General features: G+C 37.4%; 1 protein-coding gene across 5 annotated transcripts in view; it reads right to left on the reverse strand.

The window, feature by feature from the left end:
* Positions 1-18,813, reverse strand: part of LOC148162376 (putative bromodomain-containing protein 10) — a 125,792-nt gene that overhangs the window by 33,769 nt on the left and 73,210 nt on the right. For all 5 annotated transcript variants that reach the window (XM_088019160.1, XM_088019161.1, XM_088019159.1 and 2 more), the window contains one exon: positions 247-1,652. In XM_088019160.1, the coding sequence (XP_087875286.1) occupies positions 247-1,652 (1,406 nt within the window). The remainder of the gene's footprint in view (positions 1-246; positions 1,653-18,813) is intronic.

An 18,813-nucleotide genomic window follows, 5' to 3' on the forward strand; every position in this document is an offset into this window, starting at 1 on the left:
ACCAGTATTTTTTGTTAGTATACAAAACCTCTTCTGCTCTGGGTTTTAATCATGTGGACGAATATAAAACTTGACCCCTTAAACACACACACACACACACACACACACACACACACACACACACTCTCTCTCTCTCTCTCTCTCTCTCTCTCTCTTTCCATTCTGTCAGAGCCTTCCATGATGCCTAACTGCAAGAACAAATGAAGTGTGCTTAAATGTAATCCTCACCCATTTGTGTTAGCTTACCAGATTTGTGCTTCTTGTGTTTTGCTTTCTTTTTGATGATCAATAACTTATTCTGGATCTCAGGTTTGTAAGATTTGAATGCCAGAGAATGAAGACTTTCACGCTTTCTCTGTAAGTTTTCATTTAAAACATCTTTCAATTTCTTTTTTTTCTTTTTCTTCTTTTTTGCCCTCATTTTAGTTAGTTTGATTTTCTTGTGACTCTGCTCTAATAGAATGTCCCTTACAACTTTGTGGCAGTTAATTTCTGGATGATCACTGTGACTTCCATTTACATGTATTTGGCAGGATTTTAGAGCATTTTCTTTTAATGGACTGGGTTCAGGCTTTACTCTGGAAGCTTCACCATATTTTTCTTGATTTTCTATAAACCTTATTTCACCTGGACTAAGAGGCTCTCCAAAGCCAGTAACTTCCCCTGGACTGCCTGGTTCCTCTAAATTTTCTTTATAACAATCAGTTTTTTTAATTTCACAGGGCCTGCGAATTCTAATTTCATAGCTGGATTTCACATCCATTTCAACAGAGATGTCATGATTATCCAGGTTCATTTTAGCAGAACCCCAAGTTGCATCAAAATTAAGTTCCTGCTCTTTCTTGAAGCCAGAGGGCAGGCCTCTACTACACCTATGTTCTCCATTACTTGTACTAACATAGTGACACTTCAATTTCTCCAGTTTAATCCGAGGTACTCTTTGTATTTTAATGGGTGGAACTGGAAATTCTGGGGCCTGAAAAGGTCTCTGTTTATAAATCCGTACATCTGCACCACAGAACTGTGGAAAATGCACATAAGCATTCTCTAAATAATCATAACCAAGGATAACTTCCCTGCATTCATGAATAGGCTGTCCAAGTACAGCATCTTGAACTTCTTTTTGTGTTTCATACACAAAGTCACAGAGACCCTTAAGTAACCACACTTTTTGGTAAAAAGGCAGTTCATGAAAAGGTTTTTCTTCCAATGGATTAACTTCTCCAAGAACTTTAAAAAACTGAGGACATAACCCAAGCTTTTCAGCACAGTTATCAGGATTTTCAGTCTGCCCTACAGCAGTATACCACTGCTGTACTTTCTGTCTCAGTGCTGCTTCCCAGGTCCTATAAGGCAAAGTAGGTCTTCGATGTAAGGTAGGTCTGCGATGAGGAGGACTTAACAGAGAAGTCATTATTTTAGAAAGAAAAGCATTACACTGAGGCATCAGAAGACAACGTTCCAATTCATAAAAGACTATTTCTGGCAAATTTAGAATTTGCTGGGCTAAACAAAGAAAATGCCCAATAGCTGGAATTTCCCACATGGTCTCCATACATGCTGGAGCTGCTTGAGCCAGTAGTTTTCTTTCCCATTCTTCTATTTCCTTTTGACTAGCTTCTTCTGCTTCTTTTCTTTCCTGCTCTCGAAGCCTAAAGAAAATTTAACAAATTATACTATTATTAAACCATAAAATACCGTAAAATACCAAGTTTTTGGTGTCATATTAACCTTTAGTTAACAAGGCAATTGGCTGTTCTAGTTTTCAGCATCAGTACAAAATGTCCCATTAGATGTACCATTATATTTCTTCAGATGATGAAATACACATATAACTTGACCCTGGGTTTTATCACTGACATTACTGCCACCCAAAGCAAAATTCAACTTATGATTGTATCAACTTCAAAGTAAATGAAAAAAATTTTTAAGCATATTTACTAAACAAAAGCACAGTTTACTTTCTAAAAGTAATGTGCTGTCATATAAGAGCTATAAAGATATTTACATCCTTTGACTCCATAATTCCACTCTTAGAAAGTATACTAAGATTGTGTTTGTCAGTGTTAACTTTTAACCATATAAGAAAATCAAAATTATAAAGAAGTTGTATTATTAAAAATAGAACTACCCTACAACCCAGCAAATGCACTACTAGGTATTTATCCAAAGGATACAAACATAGTGACTTGAAGGGGCACCCCAATGTTTATAGCAGCAATGTCCACAACAGCCAAACTATGGAAAGAGCCTAGATGCCGATCAACAGATGAATGGTAAAGAAGATGTGAGACAGATAGATAGATGATAGATAGAGACTGATAGATGATGAACTATTACTCAGATATCAAAAAGAATGAAATCTTGCCATTTGCAATGACGTAGATGGAATTAGAGGGTATTATGCTAAGCAAAATAAGTCAGAGAAAGAAAAATGCCATATGATTTTACTCATGTTTGGAATTTAAGAAACAAAATACATGAACATAGGGGAAGGGAAGGAAAAATAAAATAAGATAAAAACAGAGAGGGAAGCAAACCATAAGTTAAGGGAGACTTAACTATAGGGAACAAACAGGGTTGCTGGAAGGGAAGGGGGTGGGAGGATGGGGTAACTGGATGATGGGCATTAAGGAGGGCACTTGAAGTAATGAGAATTGGGTGCTGTATGCAACTGATGAATCAGTAAATTCTACTTTGAAACTAATAATACAACATATGTTAATTAAATTGAATACAAATAAAATTTTTTTAAAAAATTGTAATAAAAACAAAAATGCATAAAGGATCTGAATTGACATTTCTCCAAAGAAGATATAAAAATGAACAATAAGCACATGAAAATAATGTTCAACATTATTATCCATTAGAGAAATGTAAATCAAAGCCACTAGAAGACAGCTATTCATACCCACTAAGATAAGAAGTATTCGTAAGGGGGGGGCGGAGCTGGATGGCAGAGGTGTAGGAGACCTGGATTTCGTCTGGTCCCAGGAATTCAGCTGGATAGGGATCAAACCATTCTGAACACCTACGAACTCAACAGGAGATCAAAGAAAAGAATAGCAACAACTCTCTGAAGAGAAAAGCGACCACTTTCTGGAAGTAAGTGGTGCGGAAAAGTAAATCCAAGGTAATATTTGGGAGGATAGACGGCGGGGGAAGGGGTCTCTGTCCAGTGCTTCTAGCAAGTAATAGAGCCGCGGAGCACAAAATCAAAACTTTTAGAAGTCGGCTCCACTGAGGGACGACACTCCAGTGGCTAAGTGGGGGGTGGAACCCTGACGTGACTGTGGTCTGAGAACCCTTGGGGTCACAGAAAGACCAGGGCTACCTGAGTGTGGCAGAGCTCCCAGATATTGGAGCAGGCAAGCCAGCGCAGAGACAGAGCCAAGGAGTGGGCTCTCAGCTCAGGGTAGCCATAAACCCTAATCCACAGCACACTCGGGCCCTTGCTGTTCCAGCAGGGACCCAACAAGGGGCAGATCCAGACTCCCCCTCCTCCCCCAGGAGGAGCGGCACAGGAGCGCACCGCAGGGATCTGCTGGGTTTGGAGAATCCACATGGGGTCAGGTGACAGAGATAGAAACGCTCGGTCACAGGCCGGGTGAGAATGGAGCGCAGCCAGAAACCGAGGAGAAGGGAGTGACTGACTGCTTTTCTCTGGGGGAGCACTGAGGAGTGGGGCCCCAAGTTCTTGGCTCCTCTGGGGTGGAGTTTGGGAGGCCACCATTTTCACTCTTGTCCTCCAAAGCCAAATGAAAACTTCCAGGGAACAAAAGCTCCCGAGAGCAAACCTAAGCAGATTACTTAGCCGGGACCACAAGGGCAGGGCAATTCCACCTCCAGCAAAGACATCTGAGAACCACGGCAATAGGCCCCTCCCCCAGAAGATCAGCAAGAACTGCCAGCCAAGACCAAGTTTACCAATCAAGGAGAACGGCAGAACTCCAGAGATAGGGGAATAGTGCACATAGAATTCATGGCTTTTCTACCATGATTCTTTACTCCTTCAAAGTTAATTTTTTTAATTTTTTTTTTAATTTTTCTTTTTCCCTTTTTAAACCAACATCTTATCAATCCCTTTTTAAAAAACCATTTTTATGTATATTTTTTGAGTCATATTCTACCCCTTCACAGTAGTAACCCTTATTTTTGGCATATATATATAAGTTGATCTCTCTTTAAAATTTTGAGATACAGTTTCTTCTAACAGATCAAAATATACCCTAAATCTCTAGTGTATGGCTTTGTTCTAGTCTCCTGCCTGATCACATTCTCTTCCCCCCTTTTTTTTTTAATTCTCTTCTTTCTTTTTTCAAGCAACTTATCAATTCCTTTTATAAAATCTTTTATAATTTCATCTTTACAGTCATATTCCATCCCTCAACGTATTAACCCTTATTTTTGTACCTATATGTTTTTCTTTCTTTAAAATTTTGGGAGGTACTTTATTCTAACAGACCAAAATACACCCAAAATCTATTGTGTGGCACTGATCTATGCACCAGCCTGATCATATTTGATCATATTCTTTTTTTTGTTTTGTTTTGTTCTGTTCTGGTTTGTTTTTGTCTTTTTCTTTGTGTTTTTTTCTTTCTTTCACTTTCTTTTCTCCCGGTTTTAGGTCTTTTCTGATTTGTTTAGAGTATATTTTCTGGGGACATTGGTACCCCATTAACATTTTGTTCTCTCATTCATCTATTCTCCTCTGGAAAAAATGACAAGATGGAAAAAATCACCTCAGAAAAAGAACAAGAGGCAGTACCGACTGCCAGGGACGTACTCAATATGGACATTAGTACGATGTCGGAACTAGAGCTCAGCATGATGATTTTAAAGATACTAGCTGGGCTTGAAAAAAAATGGAAGTTATTAGAGAAACCCTTTCTGCAGAAATGAAAGAACTAAAATCGAACCAAGTCGATATCAAAAAGGCTATTAATGAGGTACAATCAAAAGTGGAGGCTATAACTACTAGGATAAATGAGGCAAAGAGAGAATTAGTGATATAAAAGAGCAAATGATGGAAAATAAAGAAGCTGAGAAAAAGACAGATAAACTATTAGATCATGAAGGCAGAATTAGAGAGATAAGTGATACCATAAGACAAAACAAGATTAGAATAATTGGGATCCCAGAAGAAGAAGGAGAGAGAGGGGCAGAAAGTATATTGGAGCAAAATATAGCAGAGAACTTCCCTAATGTGGGGAATGAAACAGGCAACAAAATCTAGGAGGCACAGAGAACCCCCCTCAAAATCAATAAAAATAAGTCAACACCCTTATATCTAATAGTAAAGTTATGAGTCTTGGAGACAAAGAGAAAATCCTGAAAGCAGCTTGGTACAAGAGATCTGTAACCTAAAATGGTAGAAACATTAGATTGGCAACAGACCTATCCACAGAGAACTGGCAGGCCAGAAAGGACTGGCATGATATATTCAGAGCACTAAATGAAAAAAATATGCAGCCAAGAATACGATATCCAGCTAGGTTGTCACTGAAAATAGAAGGAGAGACAAAACCTTCCAGGACAATCAAAAACTAAAGGAATTTGCAAACACGAAACCAGCCCTACAAGAAATATTGAAAGGGGTCCTCTAAGCAAAGAGCGAGCCTAAAGCAACATAGACCAGAAAGGAACACAGACAATATACAGCAACAGTCACCTTACAGGCAATACAATGGCACTAAATTTATATCTTTCAATGGTTACTCTGGTGGTAACGGGTTACATGCCTCAATCAAAAGACACAGACTATTAGATTGGATAAAAGGACAAGATCCATCGATATGCTGTCTGCAAGAGACTCATTTTAGACCCAAAGACACCCCCACATTGAAAGTGAAGGAGTGGAAAACCATTTACCATGCTAATGGACACCAAAAGAAAGCTGGGGTGGCAATCCTTACATCAGACAAATTAGATTTTAAACCAAAGACTGTAATAAGAGATGAGGAAGGACACTGTATCCTACTTAAGGGGTCTATCCAACAAGAAAGAAGATCTAACAATTGTAAATATCTATGCCCCTAACATGGGAGCAGCCAATTATATAAGGCAATTAATAACAAAAGCAAAGAAACACATCGACAACAATACAATAATAGTGGGGGACTTTAACAATCATCTAAGCAAAAGATCAACAAGGAAATAAAGACTTTAAGTGACACAATGGACCAAATGGACTTCACAGACATATTCAGAACATTCCATCCCAAAGCTAAAGAATACACATTATTCTCTAGTGCCCATGGAACATTCTCCAGAATAGATCACATCCTAGGTCACAAATCAGGTCTCAACCGGTACCAAAAAACTGGGATTATTCCCTGCATATTTTCAGACCACAGTGCTTTGAAACTAGAACTCAATCACAAGAGGAAAGTTGGAAAGAACTCAAATACATGGAGGCTAAAGAGCATCCTACTAAAGAATGAATGATCAACCAGGAAATTAAAGAAGAATTAAAAAAAATTCATGGAAACCAATGAAAATGAAAACACAACTGTTCAAAATCTTTGGGATACAGCAAAGGCAGTCCTAAGAGGAAAGTATATAGCAAACAAGCCTTTCTCAAGAAACAAGAAAGGTCTCAAACACACAACCTAATCCTACACCTAAAGGAGCTAGAGAAAAAACAGCAAATAAAGCTGAAACCCAGCAGAAAAAGAAAAATAATAAAGATCAGGGCAGAAATCAATGAAATAGAAACCAAAGCAACAGTAGAACAGATCAACGAAACAAGGAGCTGGTTCTTTGAAAGAATTAACAAGATTGATAAACCCCTGGCCAGACTCACCAAAAAGAAAAGAGAAATGACCCAAATCAACAAAAACATGAATGAAAGAGGAGAGATCACACCCAACCCCAAAGAAAGACAATTATAAGAACATATTATGAGCCATACTATGCCAGCAAATTAGATAACCGGGAAGAAATGGATGCATTCCTAGAGATGTATCAACTATCAAAACTGAACCAGGAAGAAATAGAAAACCTGAACAGATCTGTTACCACTAAGGAAATTGAAGCAGTAATAAAAAATCTCCCAAAAAACAAAATCTCAAGGCTAGATGGCTTTCCAGGGGAATTCTACCAAACATTTAAAGATGAATTAATACCTATTCTTCTGAAAATGTTCCAAAAAATAAAATGGAAGGAAAACTTCCAAACTCGTTTGATGAGGCCACCATTCCCTTGCTCCCCAAACCAAAGACCCCACCAAAAAGGAGAATTACAGACCAATATCCTTGATGAACATGGATGCAAAAATTCTCATCAAAATACTAGCCAATAGGATCCAACGGTATATTAAAAGGATTATTCACCACGACCAAGTGGGATTTATCCCTGGGCTGCAAGGCTGGTTCAACATCCAAATCAATCAATGTGATAGAATACATTAAGAAAAAAAAAAAGAACAAGAACCATATGATCCTCTCAATCGATGCAGAAAGTTTTTGACAAAGTACAGCATCCTTTCTTGATCAAAACTCTTCAGAGTATAGGGATAGAGGGTACATACCTCAATATCATAAAAGCCATCTATGAAAAACCTCCAGCGAATATCATTCTCAATGGGGAAAAACTGAGAGCTTTCCCACTAAGGTCAGGAACAAGGCAGGGATGTCTACTATCACCACTGCTATTCAACACAGTATTAGAAGTCCTAGCCACCGCAATCAAACAACAAAAAGAAATAAAAGGCATCTAAATTGGCAAAGAAGAAGTCAAATTCTCACTGTTTGCAGATAATATGATACTTTATGTGGAAAACCCAAAAGACTCCATCCCAAAACTGCTAGAACTCATACAGGAATTCAGTAAAGTGGAAGGATATAAAATTAATGCACAGAAATCAGTGGCATTCCGACAACAAAACAGAAGAAAGAGAAATTAAGGAGTCGATCCCATTTACAATTGCACCGAAAACCATAAGATACCTAGGAAAAAATCTAACCGAAGAGGCAAAGAATCTGTACTCAAAAACTATAAAATAGTCATGAAAGAAATTGAGAAAGACACAAAGAAATGGAAAAACAATCCAAGCTCATGATTTGGAAGAACAAATATTGTGAAGATGTCAATGCTACCGAGAGCAATCTACACATTCAATGCATTCCCCATCAAAATACCATCCACTCTTCTCAAAGAAATGGAACAAATAATCCTAAAATTTGTATGGAACCAGAAACGACCTCGAATAGCCAGAGGAATGTTGAAAAAGAAAAGCAAAGCTGGCGGCATCACAATTCCGCACTTCCAGCTCTATTACAAAGCTGTCATCATCAAGACAGTATGCTACTGGCACAAAAACAGACACATAGATCAACAGAAGAGAATAGAGAGCCCAGAAATGGACCCTCAACTCTATGGCCAACTAATCTTTGACAAAGCAGGAAACAATGTCCAATGGAAAAAAAGACAGTCTCTTCAACCAATGGTGTTGGAAAAATCAGACAGCCACATGCAGAAGAATCAAACTGGATCATTTCCTTACACCACACACAAAAATAGACTCAAAATGGCTGAAAGAACTTAACGTGAGACAGGAGTCCATCAACATCCTAAAGAACACAGGCAGCAACCTCTTCGACTTCAACTGCAGGAACTTCTTCCTAGAAACATCGCCAAAGGTAAGGTAAAGAAGGGCAAAAATGAACTACTGGGACCTCATCAAGATAAAAAGCTTTTGCACAGCAAAAGAAACAGTCAACAAAACCAAAAGACAACTGACAGAATGGAAGAAGGTATTTGCAAATGACATATCAGATAAAGGGCTAGTATCCAAAATCTATAAAGAATTTCTTAAACTCAATACCTAAAGAACAAATGATCCAATCAAGAAATGGGCAGAAGACATGAACAGACATTTTCCAAAGCAGACATCGAAACTGCCAACAGACGCGTGAAAAAGTGCTCAACATTGCTCGGCATCAGGCAAATCCAAATCAAAACCTCAATGAGATATCACCTCACACCAGTCAGCATGGCTAAAATTAACAAGTCAGGCAATGACAGATGTTGGGGTTGCGGAGAAAGGGGAACCCTCCTACACTCTGGTGGGAATGCAAGCTGGTGCAGCCACTCTGGAAAACAGTATGGAGGTTCTTCAAAAAGTTGAAAATAGAGCTACCATACAATCCAGCAGTTGCACTACGGTATTTACACCAAAGATAGAAATGTAGGGATCCCAAGGGGTACGCGCACCCTGATGTTTATAGCAGCAATGTCCACAATAGCCAAACTGTGGAAAGAGCCAAAATGTCCATCGACAGATGAATGGTTAAAGAAGATGTGGCATATATATACAATGGAATATTATTCAGCTATCAAAAAGAATGAGATCTTGCCATTTGCAACGACGTGGATGGAACTGGAGGGTATTATGCTGAGCCAAATAAGTCAATCAGAGAAAGACATATATCATATGACCTCACTGATATGAGAAATTCTTAATCTCAAGAAACAAACTGAGGGTTGCTGGAGTGGCAGGGGGTGGGAGGGATGGGGTGGCTGGGTGATAAGACATTGGGGAGAGTATGTGCTATGGTGAGCACTGTGAATTGTGCAGGACTGTTGAATCATAGATCTGTACCTCTGAAGCAAATAATGCATTATATGTTAAAAAAAAATTAGATAGCAGGAGCGGAAGAATGAAGGGGATATCGGAGGGACAGACGAACCATGAAAGACTATGGAACCTGAAAAACAAACTGAGGGTTCTAGAGGGGAGACGGGTGGGGGGATGGGTTAGCCTGGTGATGGGTATTAAAGAGGTCATGTTCTGCACGGAGCACTGTGTGTTATATGCAAACAATGAATCATGGAACACTACATCAAAAACTAATGATTTAATATATGGTGATTAACATAACATAATAAAAAAAAATGAAAAAAAGTATTGGTAAAAAGGTGGAGAAACTGGAAATGTCTAGCAGTTCCTCAGAAAGTTAAACCTACAGTTACCACATGATCCAGCAATTCCACCTCTAGGTACATACCCAGGAGAAATGAAAAGATATATCCCCAGAAAAACTTGTACATGAATGTTCATAGCAGCATTACTCACAATAGCCAATAACCGAAACACTGCAATTGTCCATCAATTGCTCAATGAATAAAATGTGGCATATCTGTATAATAGAATATTATTTGGCAATTAAAGTGCAGATATGTTACAACATTGATAAAACTTGATACTATGTTACTAAGTGAAAGAAACTGCCCAGAAAAGACTACACTTGTATAATACAATTTATACAAAATGTCCAGAAATCTATAGAGACACAAAGTAAGTTCATGGTTTCTTAGCATTGGAAAGCTTGGGGGAAATGGAGAATGACTATTTTTTTTTTTTTTTTGGTTTTGTTTTGTTTTGAGAATGACTCTTAACAGTCTTTCTTTTTCCAGTGGTTAATATTCTAACAATGACTTAGTTGAACAAGTCTGTGAATATACCAAAAGCAACGGAATTTTACACTTTAAAATAGGTGACTTGTATGGTGTATCAATTATATTGCAATAAATCTGCCAAAAAAAATATAAGGTTTGGGAAGGAGAAATAACAATAACAACAAAGGAGGGAAAATATAATAATTTATCTTACTCGTGATTTTTCGAGAGAACGGTTTCTGTAGAAAAGATATATTAAAGTACCGATATATGACTAATTCCTGGGCTCTAAATGAAAACTGAGGCATGATGTGTGACACTGGCTGTTTGTCTGTACTCTCACATTGTAATCTGCAAAACAAATATACAGTAAGAACACCACTTTGGCAATATCGGAACTTTCTCTTTTATGGAAAAAGCCTACTTTTATATTTTTGGCTGAGGGATCACACTATAACTACCTTGATATTACAGATACAACAAATTACCTGATCAAGTAGTCCTGGTTCATTTTAAATAACTAAAAAACCTTTCATTTGTGATTTGTCATTTATGTATATTGATCATATTTGAACAAATAATGTTAGATATTCTTCATAAAATTCAAATTTTTTCAAATGTGCTTACAGTTTTGAAGACTAAACCTTTTACTAAATGGAGGTACTGGTGGGCTGGTAGAATCTGGCTTCCTAAATACAAAGCTGGGACGCTGAAAGCCCACACTGTGCCAAAAACAACAGTCCCTTCCCCTGTCCCCAACTGGGGGGCTGTAAGAAAAATTGTCTTCATAATAGAAGTGGGAGATGGAAAAAAAAAAATCTCTCCTAAGAATTTGTAACTACAAGCTGACTCTCACTTGGATTTATTGCCCACATTCACATTTCTGGGTGATTGGAAAAACATCACACTAAGAAAAAACAAGTTTAATGTAGTCTCATGCCAAATTTGTTGTCTGGTACTCAAAGAGAAAAAAAAATCAAATCTCTAAGGAAATGTAGCTTACACCTAGATCTTAAAAAATTCCCACTGATACAGTGAGAAAAACTTAGTTCACAGTCAAAGATTAACAAAATATAAAGAGAAATAAAGTACTATGAGGGCCAGGGAAAAAATCTGGTCCCTCAAAACTACCGATATAGGAATTACAGAACATACAAAATACAATGTTTAGTGAAAAGAAACTGAAAACGTGTTAAAAAAAGACTATAAACAACAAAGCAGTTGTAAAAAGGAACTAAAGAGAACTTCTAGATATGAAAAATACAAAAATTAAAAGAAAAAAGATTTACAGTTAACTCCTCAACAGCAACAATGCAGGCCAACAGACAATGGAATATAGTTAACATACTTAAAAAATAACAATCAATGTAAGTTTCCATTCAGAGCAAAAACACCTTTCAAAAATGAAGATAAAAATAAAAATATTTCAGAGTAACAAAAACTCAATATTTGTGATGAACAGAACCCTACCTAAAGGAAATTCTAAAGGATATACTTCAGATGGAAGGACAGTCATCTTTGCCTGAAGATCAGAGACAGTTAAAGAGTAAAAAAGTGGTGTTATATAATCTATATAAATCATGGCATAAAATAATGATAAAAATGCTTTGTGGACTTTATTTTTTAAAAAATATTTTATTTATTTATTTGAGAGCGAGAGAGAGCACAACTGAAACGGGAGGGGGCAGAGGGACAGGGAGAGGGAGAAGTAGACTTCCCACTAAGCAGAGAGACCGACATGGGGCTTGATCCCCGGACCCTGGGATCAAGACATGAGCCGAACGTAGACGCTTAACTGACTGAGCCACCCTGGAGACCACTTTGTGGACTTTAAAAAGAAGACAGAATTAAAATACATTACAACAATGGGAAATAAACTGGGCAAAAAACAAAGTTAAAAGTATTCCAAGGTCTTTGCATTAATCAGGAAGAGGGTAAAAATAGTGACTGATTGGGGAGCTGGACTCAGTTGTTAAGCGTCTGCCTTCAGCTCAGGTCATGATCCCAGGGTCCTGGGTTCGAGCCCCATATCAGGCTCCCTGCTCAGCAGGAAGCCTGCTTCTCCCTCTCTCACTCTCCAAGCTTGTGTTCTCTCTCTCGCTGTGTCTCTGTCAAATAAATAAAATCTTAAAAAAAAAATAGTGATTGATTTTAGACTTTGATAAGTAAACAATGAATGTGAAAATTTCTAGAGTAACTACTAAAATAATAGACTTTATAACATTCAGATTAGGAGAGATGGAAACATGGAAGAAAAAATAATACAATAATAAAAAATGGTGGGGGGATGCAGCCAAAGCAGTATTTTGAAGGAAATTTATAGATGAAGAATGTATTTTTAAGATGGTGGAGCAGGAGGATCCTGAGCTCACCTCATCCCATGGACACCAAGGCAACAACTCCATCTAACTAACTCATGCAACTCACTGAAAATGACATGGAGACTGGCTGAACAGATCTTCTATAGGTAATCAGAGAGAAGGCCACCTATTGAAAAGAGTAGGAGGGGCAGACATGCAAGCAGGAACCAAAGCCCTGGCAAAACTAACCACAAATGGGAGGGACATCACAAGCACAGAGGAGTGAGGGGATCAGTCACTACACCCTGGCCCTGGGGACCCACATGGGAAGACAAGTCTCCATAATATCTGGCTTTGAAAATCAGTGGGGCTTAACTCCAGGAGCTTTAAAAATCAACAGGGTTTATAACCCCAGGAGAGCAAGAAAGTGATAGGAAACCATGTCCGTGCCCCTAAAGAGCCAGCATGCTAAATAGCTTGGTCCTTGCAAGACAGAGCACAGAAGTAGCATTTTGAAAAGTGCCTGGGAAGATTTATTTACTACTCTTAGGATCTTTGCCAGAAGGGCAAGGATACACAAATTCCTCCAGGGATAAAAGTGCTAACAAGCACCATTTTTCTTACCCTCCCCCAGGTAAGAAAAGAGGTCCTGAGGTGCCCTGTAACACAATCCCCCCTAGTCACCGGAACTAGGTGCTCCAGGGGTGTCCCCTGTGTGGGGTGCATGCACCCTCCAGTTGTGGCTGAGCCATGATTGCTGTGAGTGCAGTGCAAATAGTCACATGCAGTTAGAGAGGCAGTGCTATCACTCTTCATCAATCCTGCTAACACCATGGACCTTGCCCTGGCATTACCCTGTAGACCCACCCCACCCAACCTGCCTACATGAGAGGGCAAACCTCCAAAACAGCCCCTTCCCTGCCATACCATCAGGCAGTCCCACTTGGGACTGACAACACTCCAAAATGACTCCATGGATGGGGGTGAGGGATGTGTGGGAGAGAGATCACCCCACATGCCACTGTGTCCATAGTTTCTGCAGTCAGGCCTCTTAGCTGGCTGTACAGTGAACAAGCCCTGACCTTCAATATGCCTGTAAGCTGAGCAGAGGCTAACTGCAGCCAGCTAGGTTGAGGACCCTTGCACACACCCCTGCATTCACAGCAATCATGGCTCAGCCACAACTGGAGGGTGCATGCACCCCACACAGGGAACAGCACCTAGTTCTGGCAACTAGGGGGGACTGTGTTACAAGGGACCTCAGGACCTCTACAGGAAGCCACTTCTTTTTAAATGTTTGTTTGTTTATTTATTTAGGTAATCTCTACACCTAACATGGGGCTCAAACTCACGACCCCAATCAAAAGTTGCACGTTCTTCTGACTGACCCAGCAAGGCATCACTACAGGAGGCCACTTCTTACAAGACCAGGAAGTGCAGCTGACTTACTTAGTACATAAACACAAACACAGAGAGTTAAACAAAATGAGGACACAGAGTAATATGTACCAAAGGAAAGAATAAGACAAAAATCACAGAAAGACAGCTAAACAGAACAGATATAAGCAAAATGCCTAATAAAGTTCAAAGTAATAATCATAAAGATACTCACTAGACTTGAGAAAAAAGTGGATGAACTCAATGAGAACTTCAACGAGATAGAAAATGTAAAGAAGAACCAGTCAGAGATGAAGACTACAATAAGTGAAATGAAAAATACACTAGAAGGAATCAACAGCAAGTCAGAGGATGCAGAACAGATCAGTAACCTGCAAGACAGGGTAATAGAATGCAATCAAATTAAACAGAAAAATTAAAAATCAAAACAAATAACCAAAACAAAAAGAGAGCAGGTTAAGGGATCTCTTTGATATCATCAAATGTTACATTCACATTACAGAGATCCCAGAAGGAGAAGAGAGAAAAAAGGGGGCAGAAAACTTACTGAAGAAATAATAGCTGAAAACTTCCCTAATCTGGGAAAGAAAACAGACATCCAGGTCCAGGAATCAAAGAGGCCAAACAAGATGAACCCAAAGAGGTCCACACCAAAAACATAATAATTAATATGGCAAAAATTAACAATAAAGACAGATTCTTAAAAGCAGCAGAAGAAAAACAATTACATGCAAGGGAAACCTCATAAGGCTATTCCAACAGAAACTTTGCAGGTCAGTAGAAAGTAGCATGATATATTCAAAATGCTGAAAGGGAAAAACCTACAACCAAGAATAACTATCCAACAAGGTTATCATTCAGAATAGAAAGAGATAAGAAATTTCTTAAACAAACAAAAGTTAAAGGAATTCATCATTACTAAACCAGTGTTATAAGAAATGTTGAAATGGAATTCTTTAAGTGGAAAGAAAAGGCCATAACTAGAAAAGAAAATTATTAGAGGAAAATATTTCAGTGGTAAAAGCAAATATATAGTAAAGGTAGTAGATTAATCACTTATACAGCCAGTACAGAGGTTAAAATACAAAAGGAGAAAAATCAATTATACCTAGAAATTAGTCAAGGGATACACAAAATAAAAAGATGTAATATATGATGTCATATACATAAAACATGGAGGGAGGAATAAAAACGTAGTGCTTTTAGAATGTCCTTGAATTTAAATGACCAACTTAATATAGATTCCTATATACAGAGAATGTTATATATGAACCCAATGGCAACCACAAAACAAAAACCTGTAATAGACATACAAAAAGATAAAGAGAAAGGAATTCAAGCACAACACTAAAGAAAGCCATTGAAACTGTAAGGGAAGAGAACAAGAGAATAAAAAAGCAACAGAGAAGAACTACAAAAACAACCAGAAAATAATTAACAAAATGGCAATATGTAAATACACATCAATAATTACATTTAATGTAAACATACTAAATGCTCTAATCAAAAAACACAGGATAACTAGATGGGTAAAAAAACAAGACCTGGGGCGCCTGGGTGGCTCAGTTGTTAAGCATCTGCCTTCAGTTCGGGTCATGGTCCCAGGGTTCTGGGATCGAGCCCTGCGCTGGGCTCCCCACTCGGTGGGAGGCCGCTTCTCCCTCTCTCACTCCCCCTGCTTGTGTTCCTGCTCTCACTATCTCTCTCTGTCAAATAAATAAAATCCTTAAAAAAAAAAAAAAAAAAACAAGACCTGTCTATATAACTGCCTACAAGAGGCTTATTGCAGACCTAAGGGTACATATAGACTGAAAGTGAAAAGATGGGAAAAGATAATACATGTAAATGGGAGAAAAAATAGCAATACTTATATCAGACAAATCACACTTTAAAACAAACACTGTAGCACAAGACATAAGGATATTACATAATATTAAAGATATCAATCCAACAGGATATAACAACTGTTAAATTAATATCAATGCCCTCAACACCAGATCACCTAAATACATAAAAGATATATTAACAGATGTAAAGAGAGAAATTGAGAGTAATTACAGAACATTCCATCCTAAAATAGAATGAATTCTTTTCAAGTGCACATGGAACATTCTCCAGGACAGATCAAATGTTAGCCCACAAAACAAGTCTCAATAAATTTAAGAAGAATGAAATCATAGCAGACATCTCTTCCAACATCAATTATAAGGAAAAAAAGCTGGAAAAAACACAATCACATAGGGTTAAATAATATGCTCCTAAACAACTAATGGGTCTGTGAAAAAAAATCAAAGAAGAAATAATAAAATACATGGAAGCAAATGGAAATGGAAATACAATGGTCCCAAATCTTTGGGATGCAGAAAAACCCAAACTAAGAGGGAATTTTAAAGCAATACAGACCTACCTCAAGAAACAAGAAAAATCTCAAATAAACAATCTAAGCTTATACCTAAAGGAATTAGAAAAAGAAGGACAAAGACCAAAGTTAGTAGTAAGAAGGAAATAAAGATTAGAGTGGGAATAAATGAAATGGACACTAAAGAAAATAGATCAATGAAACCAGGAGCTAATTATTTAAAAGATAAACAAAATTGATAAACCTTTAGCCAGATTTATCAAGAAAAAAAAAGCAAATAAGTAAAATCAGAAATGAGAGAGAAAAAATAACTGATACCACAGAAGCTCAAAGAATTGTATGAATATACTATGAAATATTACATCTCAACAAATTGGACAACCTTAAAGAAATAGATGAATTCCCAAAAACAATCTTCCAAAACTCAATCAGGAAGAAATAGAAAATCTGCACAGACTGATTACAAGTAATGAAAATGAATCAGTAATCAAAAAACTCCCAAGAAACAAAAGTTCAAGACCCAATGGATTCACAAATGAATTCTACCAAACATTTTTTTTCAAGGCAGCAAAAGAGGCATTTGATTTTTTTCCAATTTTTTAATTTTAATTATGTTCAATTAGCCATCATTAAATTTTGATGTAGTATTCAACGATTCATTAGTTATGTATAATACCCAGTGGTCATCACAACATGTGACCTCCTTAATACCCATCACCCTGTTACCCCATCTCTCTACCCCCCACCCCCTCTGCAACCCTCAGTTTGTTTCCCGGAGTCCACAGTTTCTCATGGTTTGTCTCCCTCTCTGATTTCTTCCCATTTAGTTTTCCTGCCCTTCCCCTATGATCCTCCACGCTGTTCCTTATATTCCACATATGAGTGAAAGAGTATGATAATTGTCTTTCTCTGCTTGACTTATTTCACTTAGCATAATCCCCTCTAGTTCCATCCATGTCGATACAAATGGTAGGTATTCAGCCATTCTGATGGCTGAATAATATTCCATTGTGTAAATGAACCACATCTTTATCCATTCACCTGCTGAAAAGCATCTTGGCTCCTTCCACAGTTGGGCTATTGTGGACATTGCTACTATGATCATTGGAGTGCATGTGCCCCTTCTTTTCACTACATCTGTATCTTTGAGGTAAATACCTACTAGTGCAATTGCTGGGTCACAGGAAAGCTCTATTTTTAACATCTTGAGGAAACTCAATACTGTTTTCCAGGGTGGCTGTACCAGCTTGCATTCCCACCAACAGTATAAGAGGGTTTCCCTCTTATATCCACATACTCTACCAAACATCTAAAGAAGAGTTAATATCCATTCTTTTCAAACTATCCCAAAAAATAGAAGAGAAAGGAAAACTTAAAAATTCATTCTATGAGGCCCTCATTACCCTGATACCAAACCAAAAACACTACAAAGAATGAAAACTATAGGCCAATATCACTGACGAATACAGATAGGAAAATGTCAACAAAATATTAGGAAACAAAATTCATCAATAAATAAATAAAAAATAAAAAGGATCGTTCATCATGAGCAAGTGGGATTTATTTCAAGGATGCAAGGATGGTTTAATATTTGCAAATCAATGTGATATACATTACATTAACAAGAAGGATAAAAATCATATAATACTCTTGATAGATGCAAAAAAAGCATTTGACAAAATATAACATCCATTCATGATTTAAAAAAAAAACCTCTCAATGAAGTGGGTTTAGAGAGAAAATCTCAACATAATAGAGGCCATAAAAAAAAAAACTCTCACACCTAACATCATAATCAATGGTGAAAAAATGGAAAGCTTTCCCTTTAAGATCAGGAACAAGGCAAGAATGTTCACTTTTACCACTTTTATTCAACATACTACTGAAGTCCCAGCCACAGCAATCAAACAAGAGAAAAAACTAAAAGGCATCCAAATTAGTAAGGAAAAAGTAACTTCTACTATTTGCAGATGAAGTAATAATATATATAGAAAACCCAAAGACTCCACCACAAACTATTAGAAAGTGAATTCAGTAAAGCCTCAAGATACAAAATTAATATACAGAAACCTGTTGTATTTCTATACACTAATAATAAAATAGCAAAAACAGAAAATTAAAAAAAAAAACACATTTACAACTGTACCAAAAAAATACCTAGAAATAAACTTACCCAAGGAAGTCAAAGACCTATACTCTAAAAAAGTTTAAGAAATTGATAAAAGAAACTGAAGACAACACAAATAGAAAGATATACGATGCTATGGGTTGTGATAATTAATATTGTTAAAACAATATTGAATCTATAGATTCATTGCAAGCCTTATCAAGAAAATACAAATAGTGTTTTTCACA

Source organism: Eumetopias jubatus, unplaced genomic scaffold, assembly GCF_037043125.1.
Source record: "Eumetopias jubatus isolate StellerSeaLion01/CBP00866 unplaced genomic scaffold, mEumJub1_p1.0 scaffold_15, whole genome shotgun sequence".
In the NCBI taxonomy this organism is placed as follows: domain Eukaryota; kingdom Metazoa; phylum Chordata; class Mammalia; order Carnivora; family Otariidae; genus Eumetopias; species Eumetopias jubatus.